Raw genomic sequence first — 13,957 nt, 5'->3', positions numbered from 1 at the left:
TGTGCGATGTCAGTGCGCGTTAAAGAACCCCATGTGGTCGAAATTTCCGGAGCCCTTCACTGCGGCGTCCCTCGTAGCATCAGTCGCTTTCGGACGTTAAGCCCCCACAAACCAAACAATAAAAAGCAGCACCCCTATAGCAACCACAGAATGTTACCGAGTTTAAATCAAGACCCGCTGGTAAAAATAATTTAGCGTGCATTGTTATCAGTTGTCGCTGCCTAAAGAAAAAAGCAAAGTATTCGAAATGCACTGACTTTTGGAGATGTCAAAATCATGCATCGATTTGGTACCGAATCATAGCTTGACGACGTAATCAGTAATCATGAATTATTTCAACTAAATTATGCTCTTTACCAAAGAGACAAAATTGATGATGATGGATTTTTTGCTCAAGGGCATCTGTGGCCGAAGAGCGCCATGACACAAGGTGTTCTCGACTACTCAAAGTGGTGGGGTCAAAGACCCATTTCCCAAGTATTTCACCCCAGATAAGCCGAGCACCAGGCCAGGGGAAAGCTTGTATCATCAAGGAGCACAACGCACGAGATTGACGTAGTGGCCGCGTCGCGGTAAAAGCTTGTCCTCCCTGCTTGGAGGGAGCCTAACCGCCTCTGCAGGCTTTCTAAATAAAAGTTGTTCTCTCTCTCTCTCTCTCTCTGTCTCTTGTATCATCAGTGGGCACCCGAAAAGATGCAGAATTTAAAATGATGGGGTCGTTTTCGCATCGATTCACAGTAGTATCAGTAGCGTTCATGTGAATGTTGATGCTAATGCAAGTCAAACTGTTTGGTGTAAACTCGGTTTCAAAAATAGGCCCACTATGGCTGGTTGGTTTCTTTTACAGACTGCCCTGTACAAGCACTGCGGAACCCTTTATCAATAAACGATATGCGAAATTCCCAGGTTCATCTCTTGGTGCTCCGATAAAACCATGTTGGCTCGGTAGAACAAAAGAACCTCGGCGCAGCATAGGGTTAAAACTGCTGCGCTTCATTTGAAGTGTAAAATGCCGATGAACTCTTGTCCTACACTCTGCACTCTGTGAGAACACTACGATGCGTGAGGGAACCAGGTACGTTTCAGCTTCTTGCTGTTTTAGTTTCTTTTTTACTCGATTTCAGCGTTTTAATTACACCAAATGTCAACCGAGGTGTCATATGTGTCAGCACGCTGACCAGTGCACAGCTTTCGCTTTCTGCGCTGATTTTTCGCAAAGCTTTCTAGGTGATGTGCCCTTAAATTGAGATATGGTTCAGTCCTTATTCTCTCTGATCAAAATTAGTTGCCGATTTCGTGCATTTACTAAATCTCCGATAGCGCATAGTGGGTCGGACGCGAACATATCGACGCGTACTTGAACAACCTAATAGAGGAGGCAAATTTTTGTAGCTAAAGCTACATTGGCCACGAACTTGCGATTTCGCTGTGGCGGTGCTCCGAGGAGGCAGAGACCGACGTTGAGCCGTTGCCTAGCAACCGCCGCAGCTGGCGGACGCCGCGCGCTCGCCGCGCCATCTGGCATGACGTCACAGCGCGCGCCTCGCCGCGGAGCCACCACCGCCGCTGTTTTGTATGACGTCACACCGCTTGCCTCGTCGTTGCGCTCGCCTCCGCTCGCTTCGCCAGCTGTGTCACATGCCTGATAACATGTCGGACGATTGAAAAGGAGAGCTCGCGTGTGCCGCAACCACAGTTGAGGCGGCAGTATGGACGGCGACAAGTCTGCTAAGCAGGAGGAGGACAAGAATCGACATCGGAACGAGATGAAGAGGAAACGACTCGCCCAGGAAACAGAGGAACTGGGCACCGAACGACGAGCTAAGCGCCATGAATATGCCGCCGCGAGCTTTCGCTACGTATATCCTGGCATAGCCGAGCTAAGCCACTGCCAATTTTTTTCAGCCGACCTAGGCACGTGTTGCGCAAGCATGCAGTCCAGTCTCGCAAAGAAGCGCGTTCATTAATTTGTCTGCAAATCGTGGCTTAGGCACTCAGTACGCTCCATTTACGAACCTCTATAGCTCGTGCCAAGGCCAACTGTAAGTGCACTCAAAGAACCATGTACTGATTACTGCTGTAGTTTTCTACGTGTGCAATTGAGTTGTTATCGTGTTCAATTACTTTTAAAAGGGCTCGAAAGCTCTCTCGGCCGTGGAGCTGTTGCAAGGTCCTACGCGCTGTTTTCTTCTAATGTCGTGCGACCGCGACCGCATATATTATGCGCGTTAATGCGTCTTTGTGATGTAATACACACTATGCATGAAAACTGAGGTGTAAATCTTTTATTTTTTTTCTGGGTACCGACTTGTTAATGTCGACTCCTTAGAGTGCAATATTCACTCCGGGTCTTACGTAACCCAGCTCCAACGAGGCGTACGCCTCCTTCGATCAATGCGAGCGACGGCGCCTGGCTCCAAACGGTGACGTCGAAAACCGTGGATATGCATTTGGGCATCGAAGTTAAGGGAATGGCATTACTCAGCTGGCCGAGGGTCTTGTGTGATCATATAGCAATGCACGCAGCTGCTAGCGTCAGCGCACACGATAGTCGGCATAGTCACGAAAGTTTGTAAACGCAACTGTGCACTCAGCGCAAAATAACCGCTCGCTACCCCACCAAATGAATTTGCGTCCACTTGAAAACGAACTAGCGATGATAATGCGCGACGCATGAACCATTGTTCAAACGCGGGGAGTAAAGCGACAAGGGTGTTACAGAGTCCGACTTTCCAACCCACTTTCCAGTGCCGATTCTTGTCATCATCAGCGCTAAGCTTCAAGTGAAGCTGCGGACGTGGCAGGAGCATACTGGCGCTGCCTGAAAGGACTTATATTTGGTAAAAGATGAGCAGTGCAAGCCGCGCAGCGTGCGAAGCTTGGCTTTTGAAATTCCGCTCGACGAGCTCGACCGAAGAGATGTAAACCGGAAGCTGTGGGCGCGGTGTTGCCAGATCGTCAAGCAGTTTCGCATATAGTCTATTGCACAATATTTTATTGACCTTGAAGACAGCATATTCCGGGTGTTTCAGCGAACACCTTCAAAAATGTTTATAAACAGGCTTTTTTGGAGTAAAAATATGGCTTTTGCGGCATAGTGTTACCAGTGTTAGCGGACTTTAGAAAAGTGGTACGTTGTCTTAAGTAGTGAGCTGGTTAACTAATTTTTAATTACTAACTTTTGAACTCTTAGAGTTAGGCGCCTAGTTGCAATTAGAAATTTGTAGCGGGTCGTAAGTAATAGCCATGTCAATTTTTAGAATTTCGAAAACACGGTTACCCTCGCCGCTGTGAAAATCTGTCTGCATCGTGCGAAAATACATGGGCTTTCGAAAGCATACATGCAAAGCAACCCCTCCAGCGCACGTACCTTGTCGAAAAAGCCAAATTTTTTCGAGTCACAGCGGCAAGAGTAATCGCGTTTTCTAATTTCTTAAAACTAATATGGCTATTACTAAAGACAGGCTACAAATCTCTAATTACGACTAGGCATCTAAGTCGGCTAGTTAAGAAGTTAGTCATTAAAAATTGTTTAATCACCTGACTACTTAAAACGATTCATTGGTTTTCTCGCGTGCGCCAACACTGGTAAAACTTGTGCCGCAAAGGCCACATTTTTACTCCAAAACGCCTATTTATGATAATTTTTGAAAGTGTTCGCTGAAACACCCGGTAGAATCCTTGGTGGGGATTTCAACCTGCCAGATTTAAAATAGTCGTCGTATAAACCAGTGCTGTACAGCTCTTCTTTGCATACAACCTTTCTTGAAATGAATGGCTACTCATTACAACTTGTTGAACTTCATCACGTGTTGGACCCATTTAGCGCAAACGTGATAGATTTTTTTGTGTTTGTGTGTGTGCAATGATCGCAGTTTTGTCGCTTCTGTATTGAATATACCAGCATATCTGTCGACGAAACTGTTGTTGTTAACGTTTCCATTTCACTCGCCGCGCAAGATGTTGTTTTATGAAAAGGGTGATTATGCCTACATACCACGCGAACTGAGTGAGTTTCTGTCTGAGTTTCCATTACTTGGCTTATCCGTAGATGCGAATACACTATGGAATGTATTCAAAACAAAATTATTGTCGCTGACAGACAGTTGCATCCCATCGCAACTCATTTCCCCCAGACATAGAAATAATAAACCCCGGATGAAAAAAAAACAAATTAGAATGCTGATAAATAAAAAGAACCGTTCATTTCATCAATACTGCCAGCCCCACGATCGTGACATATAAGCAAAAATGAAACAGCTCAGCAAAATGATAAAAGAGCCATGAAGTTCAGAGTACGTATTTGTTTATTCTAGAAAAGAAAATTGAAAAGATCTTGATAACCCGAAAGAAGTCTGGAAGTATCCGAAAAGTAAGTCACAAAGTAGGTAGTTGATTCCTGTTATTTTGAACGGCGTCAACTACATGGCTGATAATGTAGCCAAGGCAGAAACCTTTAATTGTTACTTTCGGTATGCGTTTTCGCAACAAGTAGCGGCCGTCGCTGATTTAGAGGGTAACAATAGTCTTACACAAATGACAGACATTGAATTTACCGAACAAGGGATTAGTTTGCTTCTACAGAAGATTAAAGTCCCCTCAACATCTTGTCCAGATCATATCTCCAACTTCATCTCTATTGTCTCCTACCGCTACCTTTATTGTCTCCTTTTTAGCTACACTATTTACAATATCATTTGAACTAGGGGCATTGCATTCCGATTGGAAATCTGTGAATGTTATACGCACTATAAAATCGGTAAAAAAACAATAACCTCAAATATACCCCAATAACCCTTTCTCTGACAAGAGTTGGTTGTAAAGCTTCAGGGCATATCATTTAAACATTAACAGCAACAACTTTTTCTCCCCGATGCAGCATGGTTTCAGAGCCAGTTTTTAAAGCGACACACAGCTGATAGAATTTACACACGACATTGCCTCTTCAGTTAACTCAGGTAAGCAGACTGTATATATTTCGATTTCCGTGGGGCGTTTGATTCCGTCTCGCACAAACTGCTGTTACAGTAGCTGTCTGTTCTTAACATACCTGCTAAACTTATCATCTGGATTGAAACTTATCTACTCGGTAGAAGACAGTGAGTGGTTCTCGATTGCATATCATTATCTTATGCTAATGTCTGATTCGGCGTTACGCAAGGACCTTTTCTGGGCCCGCTTCTTTTTCTGGTGTTCATCAATGATCTTGCCGAAACTGTTTCTAGCCGAGTCAGACCATAAGCTGATGTTTGCAGCATCTATTGCGCTGTTGGCTATGAAACTGATCACGACTGCTTGCAGAATGGCCTCAACTTTGTTCAATCGTAGTGCGGCAGGTGAAACATGAATCTCAGTATTTCAAAGTGCAATCTCGTTAGGTTCACGAATGAAACATGGTCTTCCATGAAAGATTATTGTATCAATAACATTACCTTGTTTGTTGTGACATAATTTAAACACTTAGGCGTATTTTTTTAGCACAACGTCCTCGAACGCTCATGTAGAGTATTAAATGAGTTTTGTGATCGTGCTACTAGCAACGCGGATCAGAGCACCCGGGACTCTTGAACGGGCAACAAAGCCGTCCTCCTCGCGACAACTAGGCGCCAGCTCCCGACAAGCGCGGGGGCAGCGTCTTCCCTTTGTCTCGAAAAAAAAAAGGATCCGTCTCCACCTCGCCTGCAAGCAACATCCGGTCTGCGGCGGGAGAAGCAGAGGGCCCAATCCTCCCTGTACTGACAACAGCGGCGGCAAGGGGACGGAAGCATTTTTTTTTCGACGATCGCTGCGGATGGAAGCCGACTACATCGCCAGAAGCGGTGAGGCTTAAGGATGACACTTGTCAGCGCCTGGTTCCGGATGGGCCGGTTTTAACACAAATATGTTTTAAAAAACTTAAGTACTCTGATCCATATAGATTTGGTCGTATATGCTGTATATATATTGGTGTTTTGCGGCCGCCGCGGTGGCTCAGTGGTGATGTCTTTCTTGCGGTCCCGTTGTACAGGTCGTTGCTTTTTAAGTTCCATACGAACTCTTGAAGTCGAGACGTATTTTGAAGAGAAGGGTTGTTTTGTACCTTGGATAAATCATTGTTTCATATTGTTGTTGTTGTTGCCTTGGTGGCATGGCACGCCGAAAGCCGGAAACTATTGAACACATTTTCTTTTTCTTTCGGGACAGTCTACAACGCACGATTAAAAAATACTTACCGGTGGATGCTTTCGGAATCAGATTTTTGCCCGAAGACAATGAAGACTGGGTTCCTTTCGACATGATCATGACATTGGGCCTGTACAGCATTTGGCTGTCCTGGATGGCAGTCAGACACGCAGACATTGACGCGAGGCCGATAAGAGTATTTTCGTGAATCTGTTGGAAGAGTTATTGAAGGCCACGAGATACAAGAGCCAGTGCCTGAGTGGCTTCCGAGAATGGAAGCTTTGTTTTACATGCACGAATTTTAATGTGTTCCCCGAGTGCGGTTTGCGTATTTTCAGCATGTGTGTTGTGTTCTTCGCTTGGATTGGTTTGTAAATGAAGTGCTGAAGTCGGCAATAAAGAATAAAAAGTGGTGGCTCAGTGGTTATGGCGCTTGGCTGCTGACCCGAAAGACGCGGGGTCGATACCGGCCGTGGAGTTCGAATTCCGGTGGAAGAGAAATTCTAGAGGCCAATGTACTGTGCGATGTCAGTGCACGTTGAAGAACCCCAGGTGGTCGAAATTTCCGGAGCCCTTCACTGCGGCGTCCCTCATAGTCCGAGTCTATCTGGGGCCAGGTGTTTCCTAACCAATAGGTGTTTCGAGCTTTAACAATTTTTTTTAACATCTCAGTGAAGGGCGTAGCGACTTTTTTGCTGCGTAAAATTTGTATGTTATAGTTTTGTTTATAGAATCATGCAGTGTCTCTCAATCTCAATCAAGTGAGTTTTTTTGTCAGTTATGTTCACAAATTGTGCTGTTTCTTTATGTTCCACATACCGCTTGTACTGTGTCTGCTGTGTCGCACCCCCTTACATATAAGGGGGTGCGAGCTTGTCAGGCTGCCCACAAGGCAGCTTTTTCCTCTCAACCCCTCATGTGCTTCAGTGCTTGGAATAAATGAAATCAAAAGAAATGAATCACCGTCGCTATAAGAAATGCTGCGTCACGGTGACATCATCGACATCGCCATGGAAGTTCGCCCTCGCCACCGCATCCGCCGCGAGGGTGCATCAGGGAGCGGCAACTCAATTCGGTTTGAGGGATCCCTGAATAGACATTCATCCAGTGCCGAGATTTCCCACTTTGCGAGCTAGAGACATGAGAAGGTACGATATAAAACCTGTCGCAATCATATATCTTCTGATACCTTCAAAACCATCTTATTTCTGTTTGTATCTCACGCACTCTTGTAAATACGTAAAATATACTTGTTCAGTCTCCTCCTCTCCATCCCTCTCGGGCTCTCTCCAGCCCGTCACCGGCTGTCTCGTTCCTGACCCGACACGACACGCTACATGGGCCACGACACCGGGTACTGAAGTTATCGTGACGCAAAATCAGACATTCTCCACCGCAGTTAAAACAAACCTTGTATGTACATCGCAAGTATCCGCCCTATCCTAGAGCACGCGCGCGTGGTATGGGACCGGGCAACGAAAAAGAATGAGGATGTACAGGAGCGTATACAGACTCGTGCAGCTGCGTTTGCAAGGGGAGACTCGATTCCCGAACCAGTCATCTAATATTGTGAAACGTTTGGGGTGGTCCTTGCTCTCTGAGAGGCTTAAGTACTTACGAATGACATTGCTTTTTTAACAATCCAAAAAATAAAACAGGAATTCATAGTGAAGAGTACCTAAAGGAACCCGCGCGCTTACCTGTCTGCCCGCGTGGACCATAGTGTGAAAATATGAGAGTTTAATTGCCGACTAATTATTTTGAAAATTTCCTTTTTCCCCCGTACTATAAACGACTAGAACTGTTTGCCGGATCTAATTGTCACTGCGCCTCCTCCATCGTTTTTCACATTGTTACATGACCACGTTTTAAATCTTGACATAAGTGAATTGTTGCATCGTTTCCCAGCTTTATTGTAGATGTTTTGTTTTGCGTTCTGTCTTTCATTGTTCTATCATTTAAGTGTTGCATTGTTTGTTTTTTGTTTGCATTCTAGATGTATTCTGTATATTTCACCGCTTGTCTATGTCCATGTTTCGTACCTTTCTCCTACACTAATTACAAGAAGGACACAGTAGGAACGTGTATTAATAAATAAAATAAATAAACTCATCCGCCCACTTCCCGTAGTGGGCCCGATTTTATACCAGTCCACGCCCGTGAATCAGATTTCATGTGATTATCCCCCTCGCCCCCCCCCCCCCCCCTCCCGCGTCGGCGTGTATCGGTCTTTCGTAGTCATGGAGATTAATGCGCAGCGTTTCCGCCCCCTCCTGCTAGGACCATAACTGGAGGAATAATTGGCGCTAGCGTCTGCAGTATACGTGGCCAAAAGGTGGCATAGGAGCTTTCACAGCTGGGACTATATGTCAAACTGCTAAGTGCAAACGGAAGCATGAGTGGACGTGCGTTGTTTCGGTAAAGTGCTTTGGCCTTTTTGTAGAGTAATCACCCACCCATCTCCCCAGAATGGCCACGATAAATCGCGAGGGTCTAGCAGACTGTATTAAATTGGTCATTACCAGCGAATATCCCAGGCACGCGTTTACTGCGACGCATGAGCAATAGAACAGTGAGTGCCGTATTAATATTTTCAAATATTCATTTTTTCCTAACAAGATTAATGACTGGAACCAGCTCCCGAACGAAGTAATGGATGTGCCTGATTTTGAAAATTCTATTGAGAGCCTTATTCATTGAATTTATCTGAGCATTTTTTTATCTTATAAAACTATAGCCTTTACTACTGTGCGAACTCTTCATATGTATTTTATTTGTATTGTTCTACACTGTTATTGCACTCTCTGTGTGTTTTCCAGTAATTTTGACTTTAGTGTTGTTTGTTGTTAACGGGTATATTCATGTGCATTATGGCGAACTTTTTGCCATTGTGTGACCCCCATGTACTTAACACCCCTACAATAATGCCTTCTGGCGATGTAGGCATTCTGAATAAATAAACAAATAAATCCACTTGTTAATGAAACGAGGTGTTGACGCAGAAGTCAATAGCAGTTCACCACAAAAGCGCACAGAGCGCCTCTAACACAATGAATACAAAGTATGAAGATAAAGTCACTGCGTCAAACGGCAAAAAAATAAAAGCGGGTTATGGGGGGAGAAAGCTGGGCTAGTTGGTGTTTGGATTGAGAGGACATAGTAGTAGCGCTAAAAAAACAACAAGGACGACAGGGTAGAGAAAGACAACACATGCGCTAGTAGAGGGCTACAGCTTTCAGGAACTGTAAAGCAGCCTTAACGGCTCAAGCGAAAAAACACTGCTCGGTCATAAAAGCAGCTTGCCAAATGGTGCCAAATCAGCTGTCGGTTCATTTTGCTGGGCTCGAGGGTACAAGTGCGAAATGTTCATATCCACGACAGCTCCTGGTCGCGTCAACAAGGGCGCATTATGCCTGAATGAATGGCAATGAAGTTTATCGAGACGTTAAAGCTGGATGGGCTAGTGCACTCAGTAGAGGAAGCTGAGAAGTTATCCTTAAACACGTTATTCAGCGGCAAGACACACAAGGATGCGTGCCTTTTCCGAGTGATTGTTTCGGAAAAGGGGTCCTGGCAGCAAGCCGTAGTCAGGTTCTTGCAGGAGAAGTTGCGTGTTTTAGAAATTAACGATCCCTTTAGGGTAAAAAATTTGGACGAAATAATTGAGTTTTTAAAATCAAACAACAGCAAACGCATGTCAGCCCTGTCAGTAGATATAAAGGACTTGTATTGTTCCATACCTCACGATTGTCTCTTAAAAAATGTCCGCGATTGTATTGACAGCCATGGTGCAACAGCCTTCCAAAATAATGCAGGTTTATCGGTTGACAACTTCGTCGAACTGTTAATAATGTACCTGACTTCCACGTATGTGGAGTGGAAAGATGACATTTATTCAAAAACAAGGAGTATGCATTGGATCGTGCCAGCACCATGCTTAGTGACATCATTTTAGCGACACGTGACAAGATGCTGCATGACTGCCTTCGCGACACTAACGTTTTAAAGGTTTTTAGATTTGTTGATGATTTCATTGTGTTCGTGGATTGTGACAAAGAATCTTTTTCGGCTAGTGTACATACGCCTCTAACGACGTTTGCAGAGTGCCTAGCACCATTAGAATTGACGCACGAGTTACCGGAAGATAATTTCATCAGGTTTTTAGATATAGGGCTTAATTTTTGAAGTGAACACGTATGTTGGGCCTTCGAGCCCAGAGGCAACAAGCCCCTGCTTCCCTTCAGCTCGGCACATTCCAAAGCCGTAAAACGAGGCATTGTGAAATCGTGCCTTTCCAACGCTCTGAGCAAGTCCTGCCTGCACTTGGTAGGACGCAGCTTTGACATCCAGTTGCAGCGCCTTTCGAGCGCAGGCTGCCAGCCGGCCTTGTTGGCATCAACTGCCGAGAACCTGCTGAAGAAACCAGCCAGCATACCCGATCAAATTCACCGGAAGAAAGTGGCGGTTATTCCGTACATTCACGGAATCTCGCATAATATTAAAGGGAAGCTGAAGAGATTTTCGAATTCATTAAGATGCTCACGTATGGATGTGGGAACCTTAAAAATCATGCGGGTGAAATTTTTTTGCAGATTAATCACTTAGGAGCGACGTAATCGCCGTTTAAAATTGCGCGGTAGCTCCGCCCCCCGCTGTCCGCCGAGCGCTGCTGATGACCCTGACGATGCGAGCCGAAACCGGAAACCGTGGGGTGGTGACGTAAACATTGGTGTTCCGTCGCCACGCAGCCTCCGCGACCGTGCTTGTTTCTGCGTGCGTACCATCGTAAGCTGCTTCGATCTGCCGTGTGTTCCTGTATTTGTGCTTTTTTATGTTTGTGGTGACGTACAGAAACGTGGGTAGCATCGAGTGAAGCGGTGGACCATCATGCCGGCGTCTGCGCAGCCTTCGGCTGCACTAACACCGGCGGCCGCGACGATGTGGTCTTTCATAATTTCCCGCAAAATAAGAAGCTTTCCACGAGGTGGGTCGCTGCTGTGAAGCGAAGGGATTTCAAACCCTCAAAGACTACAGTGCTATGCTCTGACCACTTTCGTGATGAAGATTATAACCACAGCCTGTCGATAATGCGTTCATTGGGCCTGTCAACAAAGTCAGCTGGACTGAAACCCGGCGCAATACCGTCTGTCTTCGCGCACAGGAGCTCGTCACCGCCACCGAGGCCAGCTTTCGCGAAAAGGAGGAAGCTCGAGGTAAGAATTTGTGTATTAACTTTATGAGAATTTGACTGCGCGAACCGTTGTTCTGTGTAGTGTATGGCGCGTAATTTCGTGGATGCAATACTTCCGCTAGTAGTGAGATGAACGGCGCTGGAATGAGAATGTCAGGACGGCAGCAAACTGCAGCTTACAAAATAAGTGCTTAGCTGTTATGCTTGCAGGCATGCATCATGCATCTCGTACAGCATTACTCATATCAGAACTCGGCCCTAAATTTTTTGGCTGAGTAAAAATTGTTAAACTGCTATTAATACTGCAAGAGGTGGAGCGACGCGAAGTGCGCCTCACAACCAGAGACTGCGCGCCGCGCGTGAGCAGAGAACTTCGTTCGGTAAGCGAGCACGTGAAAAGACGTTATATGCAGACTCTTTACTCAATTATGTTGGAGCTCAGATATTCTAGGATTCATGCGTAGCCCTCAGTGGCGAGAACATAGGGAGTAGTACGCGGCACATTTTTCTTCGTGGTCGGAGCGCCGAGAAAACTGTTTGCACATGTTTCTGGTATACGGGCGCGCGGCGTTTCGTTTTGAATTTGGTTTCGCCTGGGGCCTGGCTGATAGCAGCCTCGTCAGCACCCAATGTGCGCAGTCATGGCGCTTGCAGTCCGGCCCCAAAGCGCACACTTTTTTTTTGAGCGATCTACGTCGGACGCGGCCGCTGATTCTGTGTTAGCGCTTGAAGTTGCCTGTCAGGGTTTTTAAAGTGATCTTTTTTGCTTGGCTATAGTATTTGCAGGAGGTGCTCCAAATCTGCAAATATAACATAATATGAAATACAACATAATATGAAAATAAAAATTTAATTAAGATATGCATTTTAGTGAGCTAATGGAAGCCTTCTGCCTATTACTAGTGTCTGCCGTATCCCCCAATATAGCCCCAGGTATAAAATTAATACAAGGTTAGTTACCCATTTTTTAAAATAAATTTTGGACCTCCTAAAGGAACACCTGGTATATAATAAATGATCTCACTTCGCACGGAGCTCGCCAATCAACAAAATGGTTTATGAAATAAACCAGCAGATTTTACTCATACTGAAGCACACTTTTGTTCTGTTTGGAACAATAACATCATGTGGCTTATGCCTTTCAGTTTCTTGCTGAACTGCTGCAAGATCAAGACTGCGCACCAGACGAGAGTGCAAATGAAGAGTGCATGGAAAATGACATCACACCTGGAGGCTGCACACCACCAGGCAGTCAAGAATCCACACCAAACGACAATACAAATCAGGACTGTGCAACAAGTCGAATGCCACTGGCAGATGCTGCTGAGGACCCTGCCATCGAACTTTTCTAAAAGTGATGACAAGGCTGACAAGTCTGTTCAAGTTCTAATGCAGCCAATACCAGTAAAGTGTTCTGCCAGGAATACGTTTATAATAACACATGTAGTCGTAAAAAATTGCCGAGTGCAGCATGGCTTCATACATTAATAATAATATTATATAATTGTGCGCCACGTGTGCTACAGCCAGCCTTGCGATTCGGCCTGCTTGGTTGCAGCACGAGGCCATCGAGAACAGCGCGATCAAGGCGGCCGCAAACGGATGGAGATATTCCTACAAGGGCTTGCAGTATGAAGCAACTCGCCTAAACAAGGATTTCAATTTACTGCCAGATCCCATCTTGGCACGCAGAACGGAAGGCGCACGTTTGTCACCTCGACGAGTTCTGCCGCAAAGCGCCGCGAACTTCTGTCTTTCGTGTGTGTTATGAACCGAGCCGGCACGCAGCGACCATGAAGCGATGCCAGCATAAAATTTGCGTTCAAAAAGAGCCTGATAACTTCTTGCGCTTGTTAATGGTCTGTGTGGATTACAAGCAGATTTGCGGCAGCACCGACAAGCGGCAAGACAAGAATGCCGACGATCGCATCCCGCTTACATTGCATTAGGAAAATTTCGTGGAGCAGTGCTATACTACATTTGCTCGCTTCAAAATTAATTTATTGTATCTCTGAATGAAGTTTGGCTAGAAAAGTGTGCTTACCAATGGACATTTCCAACACGTGGAGATGCTGACGCTTCGCTTTCGTTCAAGCCAAAAGCACCGCTTGCGCCAGCATCGTTGCTTCCTTGGAGCGGTTTGCTCTTTGCGATTGGTTCGTACATGTAGGGGATGGCGCCAAGATCCTCCTGGTAATCTTCGATGTGTTCCATCGTGATATAAGCATCAAACCAACAACCGGAACACCGCGCGCCGCGCTTCATGTACTACATCGGCGGCGACCGAGCCGGGCTCACCGAGCCAACGCCAGTGTTTACGTCACGAGGCGCCCAGCCAATCACAGGCGGCAACGAGGCGCGCGAGCTGGCTCGAGGCTGCTGCGGCACTTTTCGCCAAAATAAAATAGGTTTGCGCTTTCTTTTGCCTAATTTCTATGAGAAATTCGAATTCCGAGGGTGGAAAACTGTAAAGTGTATATCTTCACTCAATTTTTTGGGGAAACCTTTCAGCATCCCTTTAAGAAGATCGGTGCTAGGGCTGGCGTTAGAGTGGTTTTTAACGCTCCATAAAAACTCTCCAGGATTTGCAAGAGAGTGAATGCG

The 13,957-nt window shown here is 45.7% G+C and overlaps 1 protein-coding gene across 1 annotated transcript; it reads left to right on the top strand.

The window, feature by feature from the left end:
- The first annotated feature begins 11,245 nt into the window (after window positions 1-11,245).
- LOC149349448 (uncharacterized) lies at window positions 11,246-13,517 on the top strand. Its single transcript, XM_089576780.1, has 2 exons — window positions 11,246-11,375; window positions 12,499-13,517. The coding sequence occupies exons 1-2, from the start codon at window positions 11,250-11,252 to the stop codon at window positions 12,703-12,705; spliced, it is 333 nt and encodes a 110-aa protein (XP_089432906.1). The 5' UTR covers window positions 11,246-11,249; the 3' UTR covers window positions 12,706-13,517.
- Window positions 13,518-13,957: the final 440 nt, after the last annotated feature.

The sequence above is a fragment of the Amblyomma mixtum genome, chromosome 3, assembly GCF_055824585.1.
Source record: "Amblyomma mixtum isolate Tamu chromosome 3, ASM5582458v1, whole genome shotgun sequence".
NCBI lineage: Eukaryota > Metazoa > Arthropoda > Arachnida > Ixodida > Ixodidae > Amblyomma > Amblyomma mixtum.
The sequence above is the reverse complement of the archived record's forward strand: the minus strand, read 5'-3'. Positions and strand labels throughout refer to the sequence as shown.

Coding starts and splice junctions, on each gene's coding strand:
- LOC149349448 (XM_089576780.1), top strand. CDS start 11,250: ATGCGTTCATTGGGCCTGTCAACAAAGTCAGCTGGACTGAAACCCGGC. Junction 11,376..12,498: donor CGAAAAGGAGGAAGCTCGAG/GTAAGAATTTGT, acceptor TATGCCTTTCAG/TTTCTTGCTGAACTGCTGCA.